This window comes from Gambusia affinis, linkage group LG21 (assembly GCF_019740435.1).
Source record: "Gambusia affinis linkage group LG21, SWU_Gaff_1.0, whole genome shotgun sequence".
Lineage (NCBI taxonomy): Eukaryota > Metazoa > Chordata > Actinopteri > Cyprinodontiformes > Poeciliidae > Gambusia > Gambusia affinis.
The window spans coordinates 12951674-12978140 of record NC_057888.1 but is presented as its reverse complement, the minus strand read 5'-3'; the positions used below and the strand labels follow the sequence as shown (position 1 = coordinate 12978140).

The window sequence follows — 26467 nt, the reverse complement described above, 5'->3', positions numbered from 1 at the left end:
ATGTTGATACAGATTGACTGGTATTGTTCTTCTTCTTACGAGACTCTTCTTTCATGTGCAGAGTGCATTTCAAGACCTTCGAGCTCCTACGCCTTTTTGTTTTAATAAGAGCCATCAATGTTCACAGCATTAAAAGTAAGGATGAATAAAATACTGAGACAATGTGTGCATTAAGGTAATTTATCTGGTCTCAGTCCTGAGCAGTTTCACCACATGTAAGTAATTATACAGTTAAATTTTATTCACTATTTTATTTACCACAAAATTTAATGTATATCATTGTGTGTTTTTTTAAAATATCTCCAAATTAGTCAAATTGGGTGTCTATGAATATTAATTTTGAAGTCTTGCCCCAGTTTCTTCTTTCAATTGAAAAAAAAAAATATTCATAACTCTTATTGTATGTATAGGTAGAAGTCATTACAATCCAGTCATTTCTGTCTTTCCTTCAACAACATAAATTTGTGTAGAGCCACAAAATGTGCATTGCCCCTCACAAAAACGTTGGATTCTTATGTTTTATGACTATGTAATGCAAAGAATTTTGCTTGCGTTTCTATTTTTTTTTATTTAGGGACAAGTATGAATGTCAAACATCAACAGGAAAAAGGAATACGTGTTCCTATTGGATGAAATCATGAACAACATCTTGCTCCTATATTTTAAAAACTTAAAAAAATATAGTACCCTTTCAAAAACAAAGGGAAGACTGAGTGAGTTTAATTCTAAACCTAAAAGAACAACTTTCTCCTGTACTACTCACAGATTTTCTTATTAGAAAAAAGGTTGTGCTGAGGTACTTACCAGTGGCCAAATAAATGATGTGGAACAGTGTGTCTTTCCCTTGTACCACATCCACTGCAATATGAGTGAAGCGCACATTGTCTTCCATGAAATAAGGAACAGGGACCACTGGCTGGACCACCTCATGCATCAGCAGAAACTTCTGTGCATCCTGTAGGTTTCTTTGAGTCAGGTTCACATAGGAGCCAGAGTTGATGGTGCCGCACTGTACAGATGGAAAAAGTTTGGAAGAATATGACATTACATTACTTTCATAAAAGCCTAGGGTTTAAGGATTACAGGATAGTATGCGTAGGGATTTTTTCAGAAATAAACCAAGAGATGGAAATTTAAGGGAAGGAGTGATTAAATGAACAAGGAGGATCATTGCCTCGTTTAGTCGGTTTGCTATCCTCCCAACTTCAAGGCTTTGTAGTCACACAGTTTGATGGAAAGAGACTGAATGAGTGTTTCACTGAGTGGGTAGTTATCTCTTTTATGAGATTTCGCACTCATATGCATACATATTGCTGGTAAGCTTTATTGCTACTTAGAAAATAATATTTCCGGATTGTGTCATTCTTCAGCTCAGAAATGATAACTTCAAAAAGTGTCTGAGACCTCAATGTTTTCATTATTAATATTTTTAAAGAAACTCACAGGAAATCTGTATCAGTTAAAGATGGACGAGCAATGATTTAGTAGGGATTTCTCACTACTAAATCTTTTATCACAAAGTGACAATAAATAAATGCACTTTTCTTGCTTTATTATTTTGTTATGGAGACAAGTTTTAATTTCTTAAAGGTAGTAAGATTCATAGTTATATTCTAAAATGTTTAATATCTTAGACTAAATTTATCCAGGGGTGGTAATTACAAATGCACATCAATAGAGTACTACTTCTAATCATGAAATACAAAACATTCCCAAAAGATAAATCTATATTTCTGGATGTAACATGGTAAAATGTAAAAATGTCCAAATGGACTGTATACTTTTGGATGGCACTGTACTTAGCTAATGTTTGCCTACGAAAAGTCATTTCCATGAGACGATGAATCCAGTGTGAATGTTTTCCTCTTCGAAGTAGAGAGGACCAGGTGCAGGACAAAGCCAGCATAGCTAAGGGAGAACAGGGAAACTAAAGCTAACCAAGCGTGGCCCTCTCAGTAAAAGATGTCCCATGATGAGCTCGGGATTTTGAATTGAGGCATCTTTCACAAAGAACAGGCTTCCACCAGAACACAGAGCAGAGAAAACAAAAATACGCCTTGCATGGCAATTACACCACCAAAAACAGACTGCTGCTGTTTTAATTATAGTATCGTATTGCATTTTCTCATGTCCAGACTAACAGAGCACCTTTTAACTGCTAAGCTGAGGCTGAACTCTGGCTGGTGATTTGTTCCTGGGAGAAAGGCTTCAACGGCAGCATTATGGACACATTATACAGATCAATCCTCGGCCTTTAGTGGGCTGACAAACGACTATCATGAAGGGCTTCTAGTCTGGTGAACGGATCAGTGCTCTTGCAAGTTCAGGATGTGAGAAACTGCAACCCTGAAAAACTACAAGACATCCAAGACTGTGCTTGCCAGTGTCTCAAATAATCATTTTGCCCCTGGCGAAAAGAAATATGTTGAATGTTTGCAGTGTGGATGTTCAGAAACACAAGGCTAAAGTTTCCCTTTATGGTCTGCTTTTGGATTGTGTGCAAGGATGCCAAAGCATATGGATGACAGAATTTTACAGAGCGTTTGGGTCTGGCCACTGAGGTTCTATTACAGCGAATGCACTGTAAAATTGATGTTCTGAGCAGAGAGTCAAGGTGAGGGACACAACCATCATTTGGCTGAGGGCCCATCCAACACTCAGCTGTCTCCCACTCTCATCATCAGGGCAAAGTGCCCTGCCAGGATGACATAAGTGGCACTCAGAACCATGGTTGTTTTACACCATGTTTTTGCAAAATGGCAGTGTTTAAAATGTTTTCCTAGTATCACTGCATTTCATTTTAGACTCTGTGTTTCCTGAGTAACTAAACGTTTAACACTTGGCAACACCTGATCCCAATCTTTGTTAGATTTGCTGAATCTGGCAAAGGACAGTATTCATGCCTCTTGAGATTTTTGCTCTTGGGCTTTTGGCTATGTTTGTTGCAAATGCTTCAATGCCTATTTTAAAGGCCTTCTGAACAAAATGTCTTGGTGAAGTTGACTTGAAAAGAAGAACTGCATTGTTTTCTCAGTTCATCTATTGGTTAAAAATGTTATTTACAGTTTGTTTATATGGTTTCTTTGAGGTAAAATAAGCTTGCAGTTAGGGATATTTTCCTTGTTATGGTAGCCATACCACGGATCTATATGTTTTTATTGAAAAGATTAAATACATGATTGAAAAAAAATATATATATATATGCAGTATATACAGTACAGACCAAAAGTTTGAACACAACTTTTGGTGTCAACGGCAGCATTATGGACACGTTATACAGATCAATCCTCGGCCTTTAGTGGGCTGACAAACGACTATCATGAAGGGCTTCTAGTCTGGTGAACGGATCAGTGCTCTTGCAAGTTCAGGATGTGAGAAATTGCAACCCTGAAAAACTACAAGACATCCAAGACTGTGCTTGCCAGTGTCTCAAATACAGTTTGGACAACTGTGTGTCCAAACTTTTGGTCTGTACTGTATATCAACATTAATTATTGTAAATATCTGTCTCTTTCTTCTCCATCTGGACTTATGTTAGTCTCTTATTTCCCCTACAGCAGGCAGGGGAAGGAACTGTGCTGAACCTACTTGGGCTTCTCAGAGTGAAAAGGCATAAAAAAAAGGTGTGCTCAAATTTTTGGGATTTTTATTTGTAAAAAATGTTACAACCTATGTGTCATTTTCCTTCTAGTTTTACTCTGCTGTGTGTTCTTTCACATTAAAAGTCATTACAATGTGTCAAGGATTCTCATCGTAATGTGACAAAATATGAAAAATATTTATGCGTTCTGGACACTTTTGTCAGGCACTGAATAGTGTTACATCATACCAAAAGGCTAACCAGGAACCCTTTTTCTCAAAAAAATATCCAGTTTTAATTCTAGTTTGTTTTCACAATTCACATACTGTAACAGAATTGTTTTTATAACTATTTACCTGAACTAGAGGCAGGCTAAATTATAAACTTATTTAAGTCTGCCCTCTTTGTTGTATGCCTTACTTAAAACTAAAAAAACTAAAAAATAATAATTTGCTTTTGCCTCTTAGTCAAATTTAACAAATGCTTCTAGTTGTGTGGCTGAACAAAGAATGTTTTTTTTAATAATAATCTATTATAAAATGACCCAAATAACACATAGGCAGTATTAGTAGTAATGCACAATGAATATGACTCATTGCCTGAACAAACCCTGCAGGATCAATAAGTTTGTTTCAAATGAATGGAGGGATTTTCTCTGCAGACTGGGAATTAGGCTCTCAATCAATGACCAATATGCGTGCATGTGTGTGTTGAAGCATCTCTTCAAAATCATAATTATCCTCACATGGCAGATCTATTCCTTCTTTTTTGGGCAATGTAGCTTTTCAACAAATGTATTCTATATGTGATATGTGAGCTGTGTGGTCTTTGTAGCTGCTTGATTTTTATAGATGCCTGTTGGTGCCTGCACTTCTGTGAAAGTGTATGTGTGCTGGCTTGAGAAAGAGCTATAAATCTTGTGCTTGTAAATCTCAACATTGACAAATGCTTGATGAAGATGTCACTGAAACCTAGATAAAGTGAGCTTTGGTCCATTGGTAAGGAGCAAACATTGTACCCAAGCTTAAGTCAGGCAGATGGGGGAAGAGAGGTGAGACAGATCCACGTTCATCCTCGAGAAGCGTAAAAAAACATATGGAGCGCAGACTCCCCCGATGTGATGTTCCTATAGCTCAGCGAAGGGCATAAATTTGCAGTCAGCTCTGACCAGATAAGGAAAATTGATTTTCATGAAGTTTGTTTTTGCTAAACTAGCTGCTGACAAGCAGATATGAGAACGCATGACGACAGAGAGTTATATTCTATGTCACAGATTTATTGGCGTGGGCGCATGTGTGTATGCAGCATTCCATCAAAGCTTGCACCTTTTTTTCCCCCCCTCTGAGCATTCCTTTCGCCTTCTCTGCATGAGCAACGCCATTATAGATAATGCATGTGTTAGTCCTCGATTGAGGGCTCTTGCATGTGCTGGCTCAGGCGGCGACATGATGGAGGCCGGTGATGAGAAACGTCTGAGAAAGCGAGGCAAGTGTCACCCACCGGTGGCCACACCTCATAGGGAATTCAATTCCTCATGAAAAGCCGGGTGGATTAGCTCTCTCACTATCTGCTACGCCTGCAAAAAACTGAGAGCCACTTGTTCTGCTAATAACGCATTCCCTCTGTGTCATCCCTATGGAATGGTGCCTTAAATCAAAATAAGATGCTTTCCATACACCTTTGGGTTTTAGGGTAGGGCATAAACATAAAGAATTACCAGTGCAAAATAAGTTAAGTTTATTAAGGGCGACGCCATGAGATATCTCCAAGGAATGAATGACCTATACAACAGAGTTTATAATGAGAAGTCATAATGTGCGCGATTGTGAGAGAAGACGCACTTAATAGATCCTTAGAAAATTAGAAATTATAATATGTGAAGAGCTTCCTCTGAGGTGAATGGGTGAGGAACATTTATTCTTCATTAAGTGAGCAAAAATGTCCCTCCTTTGATAGACTGGTCCTGATTTCTTAATCATATAAAAAGTGAGCATTGGGTTGTCTTTTGTTTTGGTTTAATATCCTTATAAACACTGAAACATCTCTACTGCGGAGTTTACATACAGACCTCAAAAGGTTTGAAATGCAGAAAGAAACATTAACCACGCAAGATTGTCATAAAACTGATTTATTGTAACATTTTTTGTTTTGGATGGACTATCTTCAAAACCTCCAAGACATCCTGCATAAACAACTCCAAATTTACAGAAAATGCTCCTGGCATTTTAAAATCTTTTAGAGCTGCGTAAATGCTATGGTATTTTTTTCCAAAGGTTGTCACACCATTAGAGTCTAATAGTGGCCCATCCATAGTGGCAAAATATGATACTTAATGGATGAATACGCATACATTACCTGAAAGTTTAGGTTTGGGTTGGGGTAGGGCAGCCAAGCCGATCGTGAGTTTTCCTGGTACTTAAAAGGTCCATTAAAAACCTGGGATATGGCACTGAGATTGAAGGCACACACTGCAGAGGCAGCAATGCTGTTTCTGATGGGTGAGAATAGAAGGAAAAAAAGTGTAGAGAGCCCCTCCAAAAAGTTAGGAGAGTGGAAAGAAAACAAAAAAAAGATTAGCATTATCAAATTTACAAAAAAAACAAACCCTCAGCTCAACATGGAAGCACATCAGATTTTGTATGCTTTCGTTAGGATTACCTCAGCATGTTGGCAACAACAATAAAAATCAAACCCTAAAGAGACAGAAACTCTGCATCACTCGTGACTGTCATTATTAGACTATAAATCCAGCAACAAGGCACAATTAAGCTGCTTGGCTTTTCTGATTAACGATATAGATCTCTGAGCTGAAATACAGCTTTGACTTTTTAAGCTGTCAGTTCCAACAAGAACCAGTCGCCTCGCTTGGAAGAGAAAGTAAAGAATGAGAGCATTAACTCTCAACTCAAACTGCAAGACTTTGGCGATGTGAATTATAATCCAGTGCAGCTGTTCATTAAACTCTGTGCCTGTAGGGGGAAATGTTTCCAATACCCTTCAAATGTTGTTTTTTTCTCCGCTGCATGAAGGCGTTGACTGTAAAGAATTGATTACTCAGCTTTAATGATAGGGCAAGTGGCTGTACAACAGTTTAAATAACAGGAAATAAGAAGGGAAAGAGAGTAAAACACAGGATTAAACACTTAATATGAGAATAGATTGCAAAATTGGCACATCCAATCAGTCATAAGAACGTAAAAGGCCTCTCATATAAAGCATGAAATGTATTCAAACTCCTCATCAGATGCACACTGTTTCTTATCTTGCCATCCACATCATTGTATAAAAATTATGGTTCACATCTAAATGTGAAAGAAAGAATGCTGTTTTCCCAGGTGCATTTGAGTATGGAGCAAAATTTATACTACTCTTCTCAATCTACAGATATTGACATACAGATAAACAAGACTACTGTATGAATCAGATCAAACATTTACTGTTTTATATCCAATAGAATTAGCAAGATCTATTATTATAAAAAAAAAAAAAAAAAAAAAAATTGCTGTAAAACTGACTTTTTCAGCTTTTTAGATGTTTTTATTTTATTTTACTTTCTTTAAAATAAAAAAAAAAAAAGATGCAATTTAATTTTAATCTGTACAACTTGGTCCATTGTTCATTAATGATTATGTTTGCTACATTCCTTAAACTACACTAATAAATTTGGTGGCATGAAGGTCCATTTGAAAGTCTATCTGTGGTGAAAATCTTAACTTCCTCCCCAATGTTCACTCTAAACCAGTGGTCCTCAACCACCGGGCCGCGGACCGGTACTGGTCTGTGGACCAATTGGTACCGGGCCGCGCAAGAAATAATTAAATATCTCCGTTCTATGTATTGGGTCTGGAGGAGCTTTTATTTAGAAAATCCTAAACTGGATGCTATCTGTTACATCTTGCGCCAACATGCAGCAGAATGGGTAATAAACAACGGCGTTGGTCTCGATCCTTACGGGGCGCAACATTTTACTTGCTAGATTTTCCCGACAATGTCACATGTGGTGTGTTTTGGGTGTTGCCTTCCAAAAATCAACAGGCATATCTTAGAATAACTCAAGGGTTTAGATTACTATAAAAAAGCTAAGGAATCCCTATCCTTATCATGCTGTTTATGAAAGAGATTTTTAGTTTAGTTTTGGAGGCTTTTATGCCTTCATTTGAAAAACTGAACATGAAAAGAATCAGCAATGTGCTCTGCACCATAGAAATGGTTGGTATTGTCACAATATTGGTAGCTGTGCAGTGTGTAGTGTGTTAAGGGAGGCCAGAGTATAAGGGAGGATGTTTAGGTTTAGAATAAACTTGAACGACTGAGAATTTGGTCATGCAACATTACTTACACATTAGTTGTAAAAATGCCATAGAGCAGCTCCAGCTCAGGCAGGTAGAAGGTGCCCTGCAGCTCATTGTAGTTGAAGGGAATTTCTCCTGGCCTGGAGCAGTTCAGCCTGGCTTTCATGAAGGTGGTCCACGTATCCTCCAGCAGAAAGCGGCCACCGATGTCATTCTTGCACACACGTCCGGCTCGGGAAAACACAGTCCTGCCGCAGTCATGCTCCACCGCATTTTCTCGGAAGAAGAAGTAAGTGAAGTTGCCGATGTCATAGGAGGAGACAAAATTTGGCTCTGTTGAAAAAGTGATGGCAAAAATGAACCAGACAGAAAAAAAAAACGACCCAGAAAGAAAACTCGATGACAGCCAGGCAAAAAAGATGAAGTGCAGACAGATGAAGAAAAATACAGACAGAAATATATTTAAGGCTGTGGGAGGTGGATGGAGTGGGAGAGCGATAGGCTACGCATCATGACTGATTGGCTCATAGTGTGTGTGAGCGTGCATGCGGCCCACACAACAGCAGGTGATCAGGATTAATAACTACAGGCTATGTTATTAATGGCTTTGTGTTGTAATAAGAAAGCTCATTTTTCACTCCCCAAACCTAAAGGTTAGGCTGAGAAATGACCAAAACGGGTGGAGGGTAATAGCTCTCACCCTATCTAAAACATGCAACCTCCATGACACGGCTACAGCTAACGCGTTCATCTTTATGTATGACATTATTGAATCTAAAATGCGCACTTTATTCTTTCTGACGGTGATTTAATTTGGCTTTAAAGGAAAAGGTGCCCCCCTTTTCCTCTCTCCCTCCATCTCATTTTTGCCCTTTTCTTCTCTGCACCTTCAGAGGGCAGTGCAGGGGGAGACGGAGGAAGAAAATCAATTCCCCATAAAATTAGTTATTAAGCCTTCTCCCAGAAGGTGGCTGCCAAGCAAGGTATGAGGTAGTTTTAAATTTGTTTTTTCAATTTAGCTTAAATGTGAATCAGAAAAAGAGTCACTCGCAGACAAGATACTGATTGACCTGCTCCTGTGTAGGATGGACATCTTAAGCTATTTGAAGTTCCCCAATCTGCTCTCCAATGTGTTTGAACTTTCAGGGGGAAAAAAAAAAAAAAAAAAAAAAATACCACCATTGATTTTTCTGGACTTCAAACTTGAGTTTTCCTTAAAGAAAGGGTAAGGTGTTTATTTTTTTAACCACACTCAGAGTTTCTTGTTGACATGAAACTCAAGAAACATTTTGTTTCACCGTTAAATGGCAAATGAATATTATCGTTCAGAGCAGAATTTGCTTTGCTCGGGGCTGATTACTAAAGGCTTCTTGGAGAATTAAATCTTACAGATGCAAATGGCTGTGAGGCCGACGAAAACACACCGGCTCTCTTCTAGTTGCAGTGCAAATATTCCAAGCATTGTAGTGACAGACGTATTCAGTGTTATCCTTCAAATATCTTTGAATAATGTTGTTCTTGCATAGCCAGCCCCTTGTCCTACGCTATTTGGTTCACACAGAGGGTCTGTGCATCTCTAGTATTGAAAAACAATTGCTTCCAGGAGGCATGGACTGTATTGAGGTTTTAACACCAAGAAGCTAAACGGAAGTTGCCTTCGCTGTAAGTAACCTTTCTCCATTTGTGGAGAGAAAATGAGGCACCTGTTAATGTTTATTTAATATTTGGAACCGGGTCATCGATTCGTTTACTTCCCTCCACTGCCATTGCTATAGCTACAGGCAGAAAATCGACATCATCATTCACATCTTCTGCTTCTGTTCGCTGATTGACCCGGTCAAAAATAAACCAGAGAAAATCTGAGTCAAGGGGAGGAAGCCTCGAATGTGCTGGAAGCGAGGATTATTTTTGAGCAGAATTGCATAGGCAGGCAATGGCCACATGTATGTACACAAAATATAGCAGTTATCTGCCATATACTGCCTACCGTTTAGCCACTTGGAGTTGTACTGGGCAGTGCGTAATGGCGGCAGTCCGCCAAGGCTGCGGTAGATGGCCGGGTCTCGTCCAGAGAAGTCCATGGCGGTGGCGGCGTAGAGCTCTCCGCTGGATGTGATGAGGGCTGTGGAGTTGTGCAGGGGGTTGTAAGGACACCGAGCCATCCCACTGATCTGATCGTGGATCTCAGTCAGGTTTGTCAGCTGCAGTATAGTGGAAAGTCAGGTTAAAGTGGGAGATCAAGAAAAAGTTATCAAGAACAAAATAAAACAAAGACTGATGAGAATAAACTGTGTCTGTGCTACTACAGAGTGTGTTTCCTTTTGTTTGCAACATGAAGAAAACGCAAGATCGCATGTAATAAATGTATTTGTAACACAGCTGTTAATAAAAAAAACATTTTATAACAACAGGACAACACTTAGTATTCCCCTAAGGTTTGTTTTCTTAATTATTCAAAATCCTGTATTCCTTATGCCGTCTTTTCATCTGCTCATCCCACAGGCTTTTCGTAGGCTTGCAGAATGTCTTGCCCACAGAAGAGGCTTCTTATATTCTCTGGCGAAGTCTTACTGACTTGGGCATATGTTTTGGATGACTCAATTTTTGATTTACGGCAGACAACAACCACGTTTTATTTGAAATAACCTTGTCTTCCAAAATGTCTATGGTGTCATGGAAAAGGAACAAACTTTTCCGTATGCTGCAGTTTATTTAAAAACTGCACAGACTGTCTGTCTACTATGCTGCCTCTTTTTATGTCCCCTTGTGAAATGTACAATATAGACAATTAGCAAATGTCCTCAGGTTTGCTACTTTCCCCAAAATGTGGAAGCTAACTCAGAACTGCAGTTTTAAAACAACCTTTGCTAACATGCCTTGGTGAGCCAAAGTTTTTTTAATCTCTCTTACAATCGATATCCTGCTTGATGACCGTGGTTGCAGGGTAAACTTGGGTCCTGGAGCAGCTGTGTGAATCGCCATTATAGTTTAAAATGTTTTAATTATTTTTCCTACTGAAGACACGGCCAAAACTGGGCAAATAACTATTTTCTTGTAATCATTTCATGACTTTGGGAGATAAACACACATCTGCTCTACTTTAAGGGCATACACTTTTGTCCTTCTCATTTTCAAATGCAGTTACACCCAAAGACACTCTAATTCAAAGAGAAAGGTAAAGTAAAAATGACAAAAATACTTTTAGAAAGTTTATTTTATAGAAAGTGTGACCCAAACACTGGAAACAGATTCCACCCCCCAATTGAATAAATTAACTCAAATTAAAGTCTGGATTTTACTTTTATTTTTTAATGCTACTGCAATAAAAGATCCAATATCTTGCTGTTGGTGCTGTATAACACAGGATCAGGCACTAAAGTAAATTTATTTCTAAGCGTAGCGATGTAGGACAACAGCAACAATATATAGGACAAAGCATCAAAGGGCAACATTAAAATGCAAATCAAAAAAATGTGCAGCTGTGCTGTTTGTTCCTGCCAATATGCAAATAGTACAAGCAGCAAAAATACCTCGTCTCATAACATTTTGCTTTGTTTACATCTACTGTGAAGCACACAACAATATGTACAGCCAGAACCTTCAGAAGCAAGAAGCATAATTAGAGAGCACATTTAGAATAATCAGCATCGTAAAACACACAAGCACAACAGCTGCTTTTTAGTCTGATGGTAACAAACCACCTGTTCAAGACCAACAGAATTCATCTTGGCTGAAGTGCTTTAATGGTTTGGTTTCTGGTGTCTCTACAGAACAACCAGCTGTTCTTCAACATGGAACATTGTTAAACCACATCTTTGAGTTGCCACTCTGAGTTACAAAAAGGCTTGATGTGCGATGAATTGCTCCACTGCATTTTGCCTTTGAATATACAGCCAAATCCAAGGCCCCGCTTTTTAAAAATACTTTACAGCTTGACCTTGGGTTATCCCTGACACGCTGGACTGGTTGCTGAAGAACCCATAGCACATGGCTTTGTAAGTGAGCTCTGAAAAGGGAAAAGGAGAATTGCAAATTTCCAGTCCAAGATGTAATTCTATTTTATGATGCAAAAGCAAATGTCATGCAAGATTTATCTCATGGCATATGTACTTTCAATGTTTATTGAAGTTCCCATGGCAAATGAGTAATGCAAGATTGTAGGTTTGTTTGTGACCGTTAAGCAAATACTTTTCTATCAATCAGTCAATTTCAGTACTTGAGACTTCACACTGGTTGTAGATCTTAAGAGACTCCGCAATGATTCTTAGCTAAATCTCGTCTCTCTTCACTCATTTTTTATTAATCTACAAAATTCTTCTAAAGTGAATTCAGAGCAATGTGTTTAGAAGAACCAGACAGTGTCTTTCGCCAATTTCCTAGAGCCTGTCGATTTTGATCAAAAAATTTGTCCCATCTGCTCTCTAATGGCAACGCTGCACAACCCAAAGCACAACAGAGAAGCGACCCTGTGTGAGCTTTGCCAGTCTGAGGTGAAAGCCTGGTATTGACATGGCTGATTCCGTTGGCAGGAGTCATTTTATTAGGTCAGCTGGATCATTGAGAAAAGGAACAAGAGGAGGAATAAATAGATGGCAAAGAAGCCGTGTTATTTTGAAGGAAGGGAAGTGAAAGTCGTCCCTGTATAGACCAAGCAGCTGCAGGGCTTGGATGATCTAGGGACTCTTGTGGAAGGAGATGGATCACAGCTAATAAAGAAGAACTATCGACTCTGAATAATTCTTAAAAGAATTAGAAATCCAACAGTGAGAGTACGAGTTTTCACCTGCTAAATATGGCAAGAAAACTATCAACTGGCTTGCATATTTTAGACCTGGTAATTGACAGGGCTATCAATAATTTATAATAAATTTAATCAACATTAAAAAAGCAGAGAGAAACTGGATAGTGAACAGAACCGGATGATTTTGATGTGACCAGTGATTGGACAATTTGAGGAATTGAAACCAAATAGTTTTCCGATCAGTTATAGGAGCTACCAGGTTGCAGTAACAACTTTCATAAACATATTTTGAAGTCACCCTATTGCATCTCAATAAGTTAAAGATCTGGAGTCTCATTTCTAAAGGATTGCGTAGGATACATAAAAGTGTATGTATGGCCAAAAGGGAAAAGTGGCATACGGCAAAAAAACATTCTGATTTATAAAACCATACGCATGCACACCATTAAGCAATTTTCCTCTATAGATCACAGCTATACCTAAAACTTTGCGCACAAGGTCCCGCCTCATGTTCTGCCCTCTACATGCCCTCAACCATAAATGGTCAATGCAAAGCACCTCATGAATGTCAGTGTTAATTTAAATGAGCCAGCTTATCATGTCATTTCATTATTAACAATAGCAATGATGAGGAAACGAGGGGAAAACCCAATTTCACAGAGGCAGAAAGCCATGTGAGTGAGGTGAAGAGGTAGAAACATATCTTTTCCGGTAGCCACAGTGACGTGAAATAAAGTTTACACACTGCCACTGGCATTTTAAGAGGCCCCTGGCACTCTCCACAGTTGAGCGCTCAAGGGTGTGAGTATTATTAAAGCACCTCCTCTGTACTCTGAACGTTTTGAAACGAGGTAGGAGCCAGCGCCTGAGGGAAGTACCCACTGTCCTCTGCAGGTTATAGTGGAATAGTGCATCAGTACATCAGGCCCTAGTAGTTATCATTCCACAAATTATTTTTTCTTGGACTCATGTTCTCCCAAAGTGCAGGGAAATCTGATGTATGGACTGCTCATGTTAACAATGCCATTCAGAACAGCTGGCATTATTGCACTGTGAGCTGGCTGCTATATTTCACAGGAATGTCTCCTGTTTATGAAGAGAGGCATGCAAGGAGGAGATTTGCTGTCTTTCTGATTGTAGAGGCATTCACTTTAACATTAACAATATCAACTTTGAACTGTAGGCCCTGTAATGATTTTTCAGAGTTTTTGGAGGACTCTTTTCACACCTGGTTGTCTGTTCTCAGGTTGACTTTCCTTGGTCATTGAGACCTGGGAATTGGTAATTGTTGTGAATGTCCTCATACTGTGGAATGGATGACATGAACTTCATTTGATACATTAAATACTTTAGCAGACATTGGCTGCTGTAACTTCTTAAAGGATGCAGAAATTCTTTCAAGCTCACCATAATGATAATGTCTACTCCAGTCAGGAGCTCACCATAATAAATGTCTGGAGTTCAAACTTGGCGAATCTCTTTGAAATAGTGAACAGTAGTCGTCTTATCATCTGCACCTGGTATGATTAGCTTTCGAGTAATTTTAACCATTTCATGTGGAAATAAATGTGGGATATCAGAATCATCTCAAATTAAGTCTTGATAGATCAAAGCTAAAAAAAATACAACTAAAGATGTGGTGTGTGTTTCTAACAAAGAAATACACACACACAAATATATATATATATATATATATATATATATATATATATATATATATATATATATATATATATATATATATATATATATATATATATATATATATACAGCTGTTTGACAAATAAATGTTTAATCAAAACGAGGTGTACATTACTGCCAACGCACTATTTCTTATTCTATACCTTACAGTGTGTCTTAGGCCTCTCACATTTACTATTAAATTATTGACATTCATGCCACTCTGTGTTCATCATCACAGCTGATAAAAAATCTGTGTGAGAGGCGTTCTATTGATGCCGACGTTCCTGACCCATGTTTCATATTAATGAACATTCAGCTCATAAATATGACAGCTCGTAAAGAAATACAGCTGTAATAATGTCATGGCATTTCAACTACATGTATTTTCACAGCGGTAAACAGTCATTATGAGCTTCTGACCTTTGAAGTCAGTGCTTTAGGACCAAAACAAATGTCATCTCAATTGTAAATTTCTGCCCAGTCTTCTTCTAAGAGTGAAATGCAGATTGGTGATGTGGACATATCACTGTTATAAGGTAAAAAAGCAATAGTCTGACATTTTAAAAGTTCAGCTACACTTGACTCCAGGGTTATATGTCACCAGAAGTAGTCTCCTGGATATTTTAGTTACCTTATAAAATGTATATTTTTGCAATTGCAGTGAGTGAACAAACACAAAAAACATGGTTGACTTGCTGAATTCAAAGTGAGAAGTTTCACCAGAAATAGTTATATTGTATACAATCAGGTGTCTAAAAGCCAGAGAGAAATGAGTCATATCAATGTAATAAGAAAAGGAGGGAGTGCACAAAAAGTAATATGACTAAATAAATTTCAATGACTTTTCAGAAGGGTCAACAAGTGTCTACATGGAGCCCAGTGCCTGCATTAACAAGAGTAATGAGCTTAACATTTTGATTGAGATGCTAAACAAGTTTGGGGTAACATTAATTCCAGAAATCAGGGCCCTTAATAGGGTTCATTTTTATAATTAGTCAGCATGCCTGGCTGCACAATGGGAGCTTGAACATGGAATGCTGAGGTGTCATTTTCCCAACTCACCTTGATTAAATAAGGTGATCAGCCTGACCTTTCCCTCAAACAATGTCACTTCATTAAAATAACAACCCAGTCTTCAAATTTGCATTGTTCATATGCCTGTCATAATGATGCTATTTTATACTAACGATTTCTCAAAATACGTGCTGCCAGCCGCAGCTCCCTCGCATTCATGCAAGGGAGTTGATGCACTTGACCAACCTACGAGGTTATGATTATCAATGAAGAAAATGCATATCAGTGAAAAAGCTGGAATTTAATAGAGTGTGTGATACTATCTGAAGAATATGTGGTTAACCAGTTTGACTACAAGAATGGCTTTGTAGAAGTTTACAGCGGCCACCACTAAATGCATTGATGCAGCATTTCCCAGATTTTTTGTGAACTTAAAGATGGAATACAAAGGCTAATTTGTATGGAGGAGAAGTTGAATGATAAACTTCTGCAGAGTTTGAAACCAGTAAAGGGAAATCAACAAAAAGAGAAAGCAGGTAAGCATCACATTTTGCTTGTAATCTTTCCCCTTTTTGTAGCAGGAAGGAATATTTACAACTTCAATTATACAATCAACATGGAGACCCACACGTAAGATACTGTTGAAGAGCACAATCTAGCTGTGCTGGCAGCTAATGTCATTTTGTTCATGGCAACAAAAATGGGGGTCTTTGATGAAACCAGTTTTGATGCTGCGATGAATGTCTAAACTGAAACCTCAAGCATCGATGGGCCTTTATAACAGTTGATTACCATGGGGACTTTCGATGCAGACTGGTGGAAAGCTGATGTAGACCTACTTCAATTTACTTCAGTAAATATTAAAGATAATGTGCTTCTTGGGGTAGTTTATCTACACCATGTTATTTACTTCTACCTGAGTAACATTATTATGAAGTACTGCTGTTCTTATTAAGAGAAAATTCTGGCTGTTCTGTCAAACTTTAATTAGTCCATTGAACGTCTAAGTAATATATTTGTTAAAACTTCTGGGTTGTACACAAGCGTCATTGTTTTAATGTTATTTTCTGTCTTCTGAGAATGTGGTGCCATTTGGAGATCTAGAAAACACAAAATAAACAGTATATATTGTGTCTTCACACAATACCTACTATAAGCATTCAGTAGTTTGACCCGGTGGAAAACAAATTCGGAAATGTGTGTTTCTTCCACTTTAAATTGTTTTTACTAAGTAGGCTTTACTTTTTTACTCTTGGATATTTTTTTAAATTACTATCAGTGCTGTACTGACTTGAGTGCAATTTTTGCAGACTTTGCTGATGTAGGAGCCTCACAGAAAGCCTTGGCAGGTTCTCTGCTGTTTAATTGTGCAGTAGTGTCACATTTTCAAAAGTCTCATTCTTGTGTTTACCAATGATTTATGGATTGAGCAAATGTGCAGTTAAGAGTTATGCCTTTTAAAAGTACACTGCAAAAATATGTTTTTAGAGATGTTTTTCTTTAAAGAGGCTACATATATTTGTTCTGTTGCTCAGTTTTCTATTCAGATCTTTGTTTGTTATTTTAGACATTTCCTCAAATTTCAAAAAGACATAAAAAATTTCAAATTAGCAAACCTAGTTGTCTTTGACTATGCAAGGTAGATTGAGAAAGGATAATTTTTCTAAGCTTAGAAAAGGTCAGTGCTATAAAGACATTTGATTTACAGTCTAACTGGTTGAGATTGTAGTGCTAAAAAGTGACAGAAAAATAATTAACAAGGAAATCATCATTTACTATCGCCATTATATACCATCCTATGCCATTATCTACAGACACAGAATGCATCTGTATTTCAATCAAGAAGCTGGAGCACGTCTGCAGAACTCTAATGTCATATTTATTTTTGCGTTGTCGCAGCACTTCTCTTTATGTGAAAAAAAACAACAACAAAAACCTAGTACACATGCTGCTTTGTGTAAACTACACAGATGGCAGATGGGCGCAACTAAACATATCGTAATTCTAAGCTTCAACTTTATCTAAAACTGTTAAAAGCTGCAGTTATTCCTCAAGTTGTTTGTGTGAAGTGTTTATGGTAATATTGAAACTTTTCTCTGTCCAGCTTTGTAAAAAATAACGTTGCAAATGTTCAGGAAAAACACCATGACAGTAAAAACACAGCCACTTTTCAGTTTCTGTCAAATTCATGGATGGTTATGTATGCATTGAAAAGGGGTTTGGATTGCAAATTGCAGGCTCTGTAAACAGCACTGTGGATGTTATGATGCTCGTACCGTTCGATTGGTGCAGATGGGGGTGAATGCATTGGTTCCACAGGTAAACAGTCTGTTCCCATTAACCAGCAGCACCCTAATGTAGTTCTGGCACTCCTCCTGCAGAAACACACAGACAAAAAAAAAACATATATAGCAGTTACTAACAGTTCCATTATCTATCCACTGGCAAGCAGCAGCATTAGGCAGAAGGGGCCAAATTACACTTTATGCCAATAAATAAGAAAAGCACCTGCATCAACAGGAGGGCTGCTCCGAAACGTGGCCAACTTACACAGAGTCAAATCAAGGCTAATGTCTGCATGGCTTAGCCATGTCACATCCTAATTCAGTGGGGATCAGTATTGGAGAGGGATCTCAATACGGCGGAGACCAGATAAATGCAACAGGTGTTGGAGAGGGCCATTCAGAATTAGTTTAAAAAATTGCCTTGGCTTTGTTGACTGGTCAGAAAGTGAAATGAAAATGTCGCCTCTCATACACTTCTTTCAATCATTCTTTCTTTTTAGCCCGCTCCCCACCACAATCAATTCAAACCACTTTTCTCCAAATTAGAGTGAAGTACACACTCATCAGCCTTTTCTTGGCTCTTTACTCTTGTGGGAATTCCTCCCTGGGTTTCAAGCAAAACTACTCAGCTCTTGGTTAAAAGCTCACAAAAAACAGAGCACAACTAACAGATTGAGAGATTGATTGAATGATAGACCGGCTCTCAATTTTATGAACTTTCAATTTAAAGGTCAGGTATTCATGAGGGCTTGCAGGTGATTTCCATCAACTAAAGTCAACCTGTGGTAAATGTAAAGGTGGTCGGCATTAACTTCATGAAGCGGAAATTCTGTTTTTCACAGGATTAAAAAATAAACCTGTAGGGTTCTCTCTGTCTAACAGGGGCCCTGGTCATAGGTAAGGGGCTCATGTAAAAGCTTAAACCCTTGTAAATCTGCTATTGTTTCAGCCACTGGAGAAACCCTCACCACCCCTTTTTTCACTCTTCAGGAACTGATTTAGGAGTGTAGGCTGGCATAGCAAAGATAATTTATTTTCCCCACACAAAGTGAACATTGACACCTGGAACTACTTCCTGGCACTCCACACTTCAAAGTATTCAAGGTGACCACATATATGTCGTTAAAACAAAATATGTGTTCATGAGCAGCTCATTTACAAGCCTATACCTACATACAGGGGCTTCTTAAAGCCTTATGCCCAAAAAGTATAAATGTTTGAGTAATACAAATTAAAACCTTAAATCACATGTTACATATGCATTACATGTGTATTTTTTATTGATGTGTTTAACATGGGTCATAGTTCTTAGAAGATTAGAGAATTGCAATGGTGTTTTGCATAACCGACCCCTGGTATGGCCACGATAATAATAGGTAAGGCTGGTGTCTCATTCTGCAGACCGTCACTGAAAAACATACGGTAATTCAAATCAATTCAAAAAATTATCTACAGGTCTAATTAGTTGCAACTTATAATGCAATGCAGTCAACTCAGTTCATCATAGCAAATGATAAAAAAGGTTCTGTGAGGAAGCCCAGCAGACTGCACCCAGTATCTGTATAAAAAAAAAAAAAAAAAAAAAAAAAAAAAATAATCACTATTAGAGAAACTATCAGTTGACAGATTTTTGAATACAAAAATATTAATGAAACGTTTAGGGGAAAGAAAAAGTGTGGACAAGCAATAGGGATGACCACAGCCTTCAGGAGATCTTGTAGCAAAACCCATTCAAACGTTTGGTTAGGCTTGGACTGTGGTTGGAGTCATAACTTTAAGAGCCGCCACACGAGGTATTGAGGAAATGGCGTAATGTTTGCATCAGAATAACTCTGTGGTCAAGAGGCATTTTCAGAACCATAAACTGACTTTGGTCCAAAGTGTTATTTCAGATGAAAGTAAATCTCACCCTTTAGTGGGATATCAAGAGTCTAGGGAGAGTCCGGGGCTTTGGACAGGCACCGTTGCTTGGAGTCCAGTGTGTTAAATGTGAGGTTTCCACAGTCACTGATGATTTAGGTCGTCTGCTGGTGTTGGTTTACTGTGTTTTATAAAGTCCAAACCTTCTATTAAAAAAATGTCAGAGCACTTGATAGTGTCTTCTGCAAAGACGTTACCCACTCGTATTTTTAATCCTGTTCTCGTTACTCAGAATTGAGCTTTTTTCTGCCACTTCAGTAGTGACAAAGTCTGACTGCCTTCACACCACACGATTGATTATTGCAAAATCAGCCCTGAATAAGTAGCTGGATAATTGAATAGTACATCGATACACTTTTGAAAAACTCAATAGTTTTGTAGTGAAAATAAAAATAATGTCTGCATTATTTAAGAGTGATTCGTTTTTTTTTATGTATGTCATCATTGCAGGAAAATAGAAATAAATTCCTAAAAATATATCTCTATATAATTAATGCGTTTCACAATTTAAATTGAATTACTAGTGGAAATTAACTTTTTGAGGATATTTATATTTTTTGCAATGCCCCTGAACTTGGAATGTTTGTGCAGCTGGCTGTGATCTGTAAACTTGTGTGTAGGGGTGTGGGTGTTTGTGGGCGGGTTGAAAAATAAGGACCTGCATTTTTAAATTCTTCTCTACAGTTTCTTCCTAATTTAGTAATGGGAATGATTATTATTTTGACAGCATCACTGTGCTTGGCTTTATTATGACAGCTTTGTATTGCAAAACAAAAGCATTTTGCTGGTTCTCACAACACAACAGAAGCAGCAATCAAGGTGATTTGACTCTGCTTTCTTATCTTAACTGAAATAAATCAGACACAGAACTGAGGCGCAGATGCATGTATTAGGAAGAAAAAAAACTAAAATCACTGGTAAATTCTCTCAAAACTCAGGGATGGTATCTATAACAACTTAAGTTATGGTATACTGATGTGTATTGAGGCAGGTAATAAACCACAGAAATCCCTTTCAACTGCCAATGAAACTTATAAAGCTATTCTTAGTGTACATCACAGCAACTGATCCTCAGAAGAGAACACAGAGCAAAACAATACTGCTCTGCCAGACTGTAGCGACTCCCAAGGACTGAGGTAGTTTTGGTCTGTAATTCACTTCAACTATCATGTGCTGGGCAGCCTGTGCATGCCTATTATGGGTCCCTGACCACCTTTCACTGGAGGATAAATACACAGCGGCAGATGCACATAAGAATCAGGGCTGAGCAGTTCACCTACAAGTCAAATTCAGCTCAAAAAGACATCTGTTTTATACAAAAGGCTATACCATCTAGCCACATACTAAAATATAGACTGCAAAGAAAGAAGTAAAACAATAGAAACTCCCTTTGTTCAAAAATCTAGAAATAAATGTTTAAGTATAGAAAGGGAAGATTTTACTATAGTGAGTTGATTTAAAACCACTGAAGCGCCAAAGATGTCCATATAGTAAGGATGGATAAAGGAAATCCAGCTGCTTTCAAGTCCTAATATGCTTAATTCTTATATTGTAGTTTAATTTTTAGCCTGCAATTTTAGAAAGTCCTTAGAAATGGAAGAGTTTTTGGCTGAAGTTTGAAGGTTGGAGGAGGATAAGGTTTTTATTTCGACATGATGTAAAAAGATGGCAATAAATCCTAATAAAAAAACCCCAAAATATAAAAGAATAATAACAAGAAAGATTAGTTTTATATATAAAGCTATATAAAACGTTGATAAGGGCAATACTACATGTGTACATTAGAAAAAGTAAGTGAAAGTGTATTTGTTAAGTTTCTTTTAAATGGTGCCACATATGCAAGGAAAACACATCTGGGCGTTAAATAGCGGAGCTGATTGTGGGTTCCGCCCACGAATGACTTGCCAAATCCTCTCTGCTGACGCCAAACAGCTTATCTCCCTATGCAACCTTGCTTGGTGTCATTTGTCGAATTAAATGATTGGTTTCAGGAGAAAGAACATACTGACAGTATAACAATTTATTTATTTAACAAACAGGTGGGTTCAGTGGATAGGAAAACAGTCAACTATCATAACAGCCTGGCTGGTCATCCTAATGATGGTCACCAGCTTGTTCGCACACTGCTGTGGGATAACAGTCCATTTCTTAACTAGCATTTGTTGCAAGTCAATCATTGTGGTTGTACTGGCCACTCTGGGATGAACACGACACCAAAGCTGATCGCACAAGTCTTTAGCGGAGTTAAGGTCAAGACTGCAAGCGAGTCACTTCATCCTCTTCACTCCCAAATTGTGGAGGTAGCCTCTGACGAGCCCTGCTCTGTAGGGGTGAGCGTAGTGATTTTATAGGTTTTTAAGGGAAGTGTTTGGTCCCAGAATGTGGAGATCTGCAAATGCCACTGGTTTCAGAATCTTATCTTGATGTCTGTGTATTCAGATTATCTCCAGTATTATCAATTATTGTTTTACCAGTTAGTAAGATGCCATCATATATATGTTACGATGAAGCATTATCATACTTTTTATTCTGGGTAAGATGAAGAAGTTGCTAGTCCAGGGTGTAATTTTATGTAAGAGCCTAATCTGATTCCAGTGTGTGTTTTTTTAATTATCACACAGCTGTAAAGCCAATGATACATGAATGATCAGAGCCAATGAGCAAATGCTATTTGTCCGTGTTCACTGTTAAACACTAGATTAGTTTTACCAACAGTATGTAAGTGTTGTGATATATTTTTTAAATTACTTTTTATTGTCCTTTATTTAGTAGTTCTGCAAAAAGGAAAGATGGTAGAGAGTGAAAAGGAGAAAACAAGTAAATATGTTTAAGAATAGATTAAGTAGCATGCTTGAACACTTTAGATAATTAAGTTATATAAAGACTGTATAAAATTAGTATCTACCTGTCATGCGAAGTAAAGTTTATTTTACAATTTATCATAGAAGGGAGCAGATTAGTAGCTGTTTAACTCAATTATCTTGTTGGTTATAAAGATGCACTTGAGCCAAGGTTATCAAGTACGTTTCTGATGCAAAGTTGTATGTTTCTTTTTGCAAACAATAATGAAAACCTGTTTTTCTCGTCATGTATCTGGAAAAGCAATATAAGAGAGTGTTCATGTAAACTCACCTCGGATTTTCCTCGGCTGAAGCAGGCTCCCTTTGTGAACTCATCACAGTGCCATTCAGCCTCCTGGAGAGACAGAGTAAAGCAGTGTGAAAGCTCCCAAAAAGTCATCAAGAAGAAGCAAACACCAGATGACTTGTCTACCTGAAGCAATATAAGAAAGACTTAGAGAACTCAAGCAAAACGTTTGGCAATGCAGAGTTTCCACCCCATTTTTTTAAGCATTTTGCTGCCGTCAGATATTGAACACACAATGAAGAAACATGGTAATGACTGACAAACAATTCAGCATTAACTTGACACTAACTTGAGTTGAGTCAGATTGAAAGATTAAAGCCAACAACAAACGCATCAGACACATCGCCAGTGTAGACTCTCTCAGACCGATATATGGACAGTGGCATGAGTACACGTGTGTTAGGAGCCTTGGCAAATGCAAACACAGAATCCAATTAAGGTGCATACCAAACAGAGACCTCGAGAAATGAGAGGCAAGAGAGTGTAAAGCCACATGTCAGCTTGATTTATGTGTGTGGGAAAAGAAGGAATCCTAAAATATTAAGGGTGGGTCCCCTGAGCCATTGTGTCATAGTGATGTACATGCATGTAAGAAATAGCAAGACCCTACTTTACATTTTAAAATAGGCAGGAAAAAGAAGAAGAAGAAGATAAGAGTTTCTTTTCTCCTCAGAGGGAAAAGATGCAGGTTCTACCTTTTAATTTCGGTGTGACCTCTGAGAAGGGGGTCTCTGTCATTGATAAAAATTCTTTCTTCGTGTAATAAGGGCTGGCCTTGGGAGAGCACTGGGCCACTGAGTCGCTCACCCTTGTGACAGGTGGAATTAGCCTTTTCTGCCACCAGGTCTGTATGACTGGCAGAGAGAAGATTAGTTAACAGAAAACCTGGCTGGCTCAGTGTTAAGCTTAATTTGCAAAATGTCTCCAAAAGCAATATATTCAAACTGTTTTCTGGCCAGAGAAATGTAAATTTTATTCGAACAGCCTGGCATCTGTGCAGTGCAAAAGCCAACCTGAGGAGATATCTTAAGGCGAAATATCATCATCTTTTAGAGAGAGAACATCTAAAGATCTATTTCAAATAAACAAACTAAAAACTGCATTATTACTGTTGTTCAAAGCAGATAAGTATTTCTTTTTTAAAAGTGGACTTTTCTGACATTAAACAAGTATTTGACTTAAACCTTTTAAAGCAGGAAGGCATGACCATATATTGTGATGAACTCATCTCTGTTACAACCATTTAACAAAATGGAATCTTAGATTTAAGGGAATGAACAACCCTAATCCAAAGGAAAAGGACACAAGTTGAGCATACTATCTCCATTCTTCACTACCTTCGGTTAGTATTTTTGGATGATTTTTGATTGGTTATTTCTGCTTTGCTTTTAGTTTAAATACAGCTACTGTTGGCTACAATCCAAAACAGAAAAGTTGATGACATATGCTGCTTGAATATTGATAAGCTGCTGGAGTTCAGTTTCATTTTAAGGCAATTTAATTTTACATTTACTTATTGCGTTCGCTTTAGACAGTACTTTTTTTTTTTTTTTTTTTTTTTCTGACAGGGCTTTACTTTCTGCCTCATTGGCCTTTGGGAGGCATGGAAACTGCCGTATGTTCACCGTCACCCATAAACGCACACATAAGCAGCAACCAGAGCCCGTCTAGAGGGGGAAAGGCGCTCACGGTATGTGTGTGTGGTACTATTCATGGAGATAAAATATGGCGCATTAATGGTAGCTTGCTTCTGGCTCGTCTGTTTCTCCTCAGTGTACGTGTCAGTTCATATTCCTGGGAGAAGCTGGCTATTCTGGGGCAATGCAGACACAAAACACACACATATTCAGCACAGGCAGCAAGAGCGTGCACACACAGCACCATAGCCAGCCCCAGCTGAATTCAGTGTGGGTGCGGAAAGTGCTTTTGCTAATCGCAGGGGGCGGAAGAAAATCTGTTAATGGCCTGAAACCCAGCTCACTTGTGTTTGGTACAGAAATCAATCATAATCCAAAGTAAAGCTCCAACTTCAGATCACATTAATGCGCCAGCTTATTTCTCGTTGTTTGTGGAGTGATTATGTTATTTATCATCATTCAACACACTTCAGAGTGTATGTTGACATCCCACCATTGTCTCACTGTGCCTTTAAGACATTAACTTTACAATTACTAAAAGAGATGACCATAAACCTGTAAATGGGGGATGTGTGCCAGCATCATTGACCACAAAAGCCACCTAATCTGGCAGTCCAGGCTCAAATGTTCCAGAGTACAGAATATAATCAAAGTAGCACAATGACTAGCAATGGGTCATTAAGAAACATTAAAATCTCATTAGCATGCTTTTGTTGAGTTGCTGTGCTTCTAAAATGAATTTGTCTTGTAATGAAATATATTTGGAATGTGCTGTGGCTAAGTCTTAATAATTATTGGTCATATCAGAAAGATTTTTGAAAAGAGGATTCTTCTGGATTCTTTTTGGCTTAAAAGAATAAAGAAAAAGAAAACAAAAGCAAGGAACTGAATTTAGCAGAAAGACAAAAGCGAAGAGTTAATGGATAAAACACAGAAAGCAAGCTCTTTGAATACACACACACACACACACACACAAAATAAAATAATAATAATAATTCAGGTTTAACCCATTACTGAATTTTATGCTGTTGAAATAGAAGCTTGCAATTTTTACCAGTTTGGCTGCCTTTGCTGCATAATTCCTTCAGTTTAAAAAGTTGTCTAGAAAAAATCCCAGCAGATTCTAGCGAGTCCCCAACTTGCAGCATTCACTCCTCCTGGACAGGCATGTAGTCAAAGTGGACAACGACTTGTGTTGTACCGTTGACTTTACAACAATCAAAGAAGAAGTGTAATGATAGGTTCTGAGGTTTTCAAAAATATTCTGAAACATACCAGAAAAGGTGCATTCAGGACCTGTAGAATCTCAGTCAACTAAAACGTTATGGACAGGCAATATTTTAGACAGTTTTATATCCAAATAATAATGAGTACAAAAATTAATGTTTGATACACTGCTCACTGCTCATAACCACTAAAAAGAATCATGCTTCAAAACCTGAACATTGTAAAGTTATAGGTATTTATCAATGCTTTCTAAAAAAAAAAAAAAAACCTGCTTCTGTTAGTAGCATTGATTTTTATCTATTACACCCCTGAGGCTCCACAAAAGAGTAGAAATTGAAACAAGTGGATTGAAGACAAGAGGATTAAATCACCCAAGTACATCCTTTTTTTTCCTTTTATTTTGGCTGGAGCACCATTCTATCTATTAAGAGGCTCTTCTACGAATCCTCTTGAAGCTCTCAGGTGGCCACTCACTGGAGTGAAATAGTGCCCAAAAAGAAAATTATTTGGTTCTTTTTGTGATCATCACATATTAGCATTTTATATATTAAAACCAACATATATTTTTTACGAACTTTGATAAAAATCTAGTAGATAAGATCATGTTCCTGATTCGAAGTGAAAACAAAGAAAACATTACCAAAGGATTCTTTAAATGTTTATGGTCAAAATTACAAAATACATCTCACTCAATACAAGTGTCTCAAAAAAGAAGTTTTATGACTTTTTTTTTTTTTTAATGACCAGGAACTCCATAGTGCTTTAAAATCTTTTTCAGCAGATTGCTGATAATTTTGCTGAAAATTATCAGCAATGTTTCATCTGCTTGGCTAACAGAGAGGTTGGTTAAAGCCTGGGTGATTATGTTACTGATCCTGTTGGTTGCCTCCCTGAATTTCTACAAAGAAGATTCATTCATTGAAAAATAACAGTCCAAACTC

At 37.8% G+C, this 26467-nt stretch overlaps 1 protein-coding gene across 1 annotated transcript in view; it reads right to left on the bottom strand.

Annotated features, from left to right (window-relative positions):
- The window catches only part of sema5a (sema domain, seven thrombospondin repeats (type 1 and type 1-like), transmembrane domain (TM) and short cytoplasmic domain, (semaphorin) 5A), a 137403-nt gene that overhangs the window by 56049 nt on the left and 54887 nt on the right, over positions 1-26467 (bottom strand). Inside the window, exons 5-10 of the mRNA XM_044105531.1 lie at positions 22648-22710; positions 17587-17685; positions 9860-10073; positions 7920-8205; positions 5936-6071; positions 700-1009 (exon numbers count right to left, since the gene is read on the bottom strand). Of these exons, the coding sequence (XP_043961466.1) occupies positions 700-1009; positions 5936-6071; positions 7920-8205; positions 9860-10073; positions 17587-17685; positions 22648-22710 (1108 nt within the window). The remainder of the gene's footprint in view (positions 1-699; positions 1010-5935; positions 6072-7919; positions 8206-9859; positions 10074-17586; positions 17686-22647; positions 22711-26467) is intronic.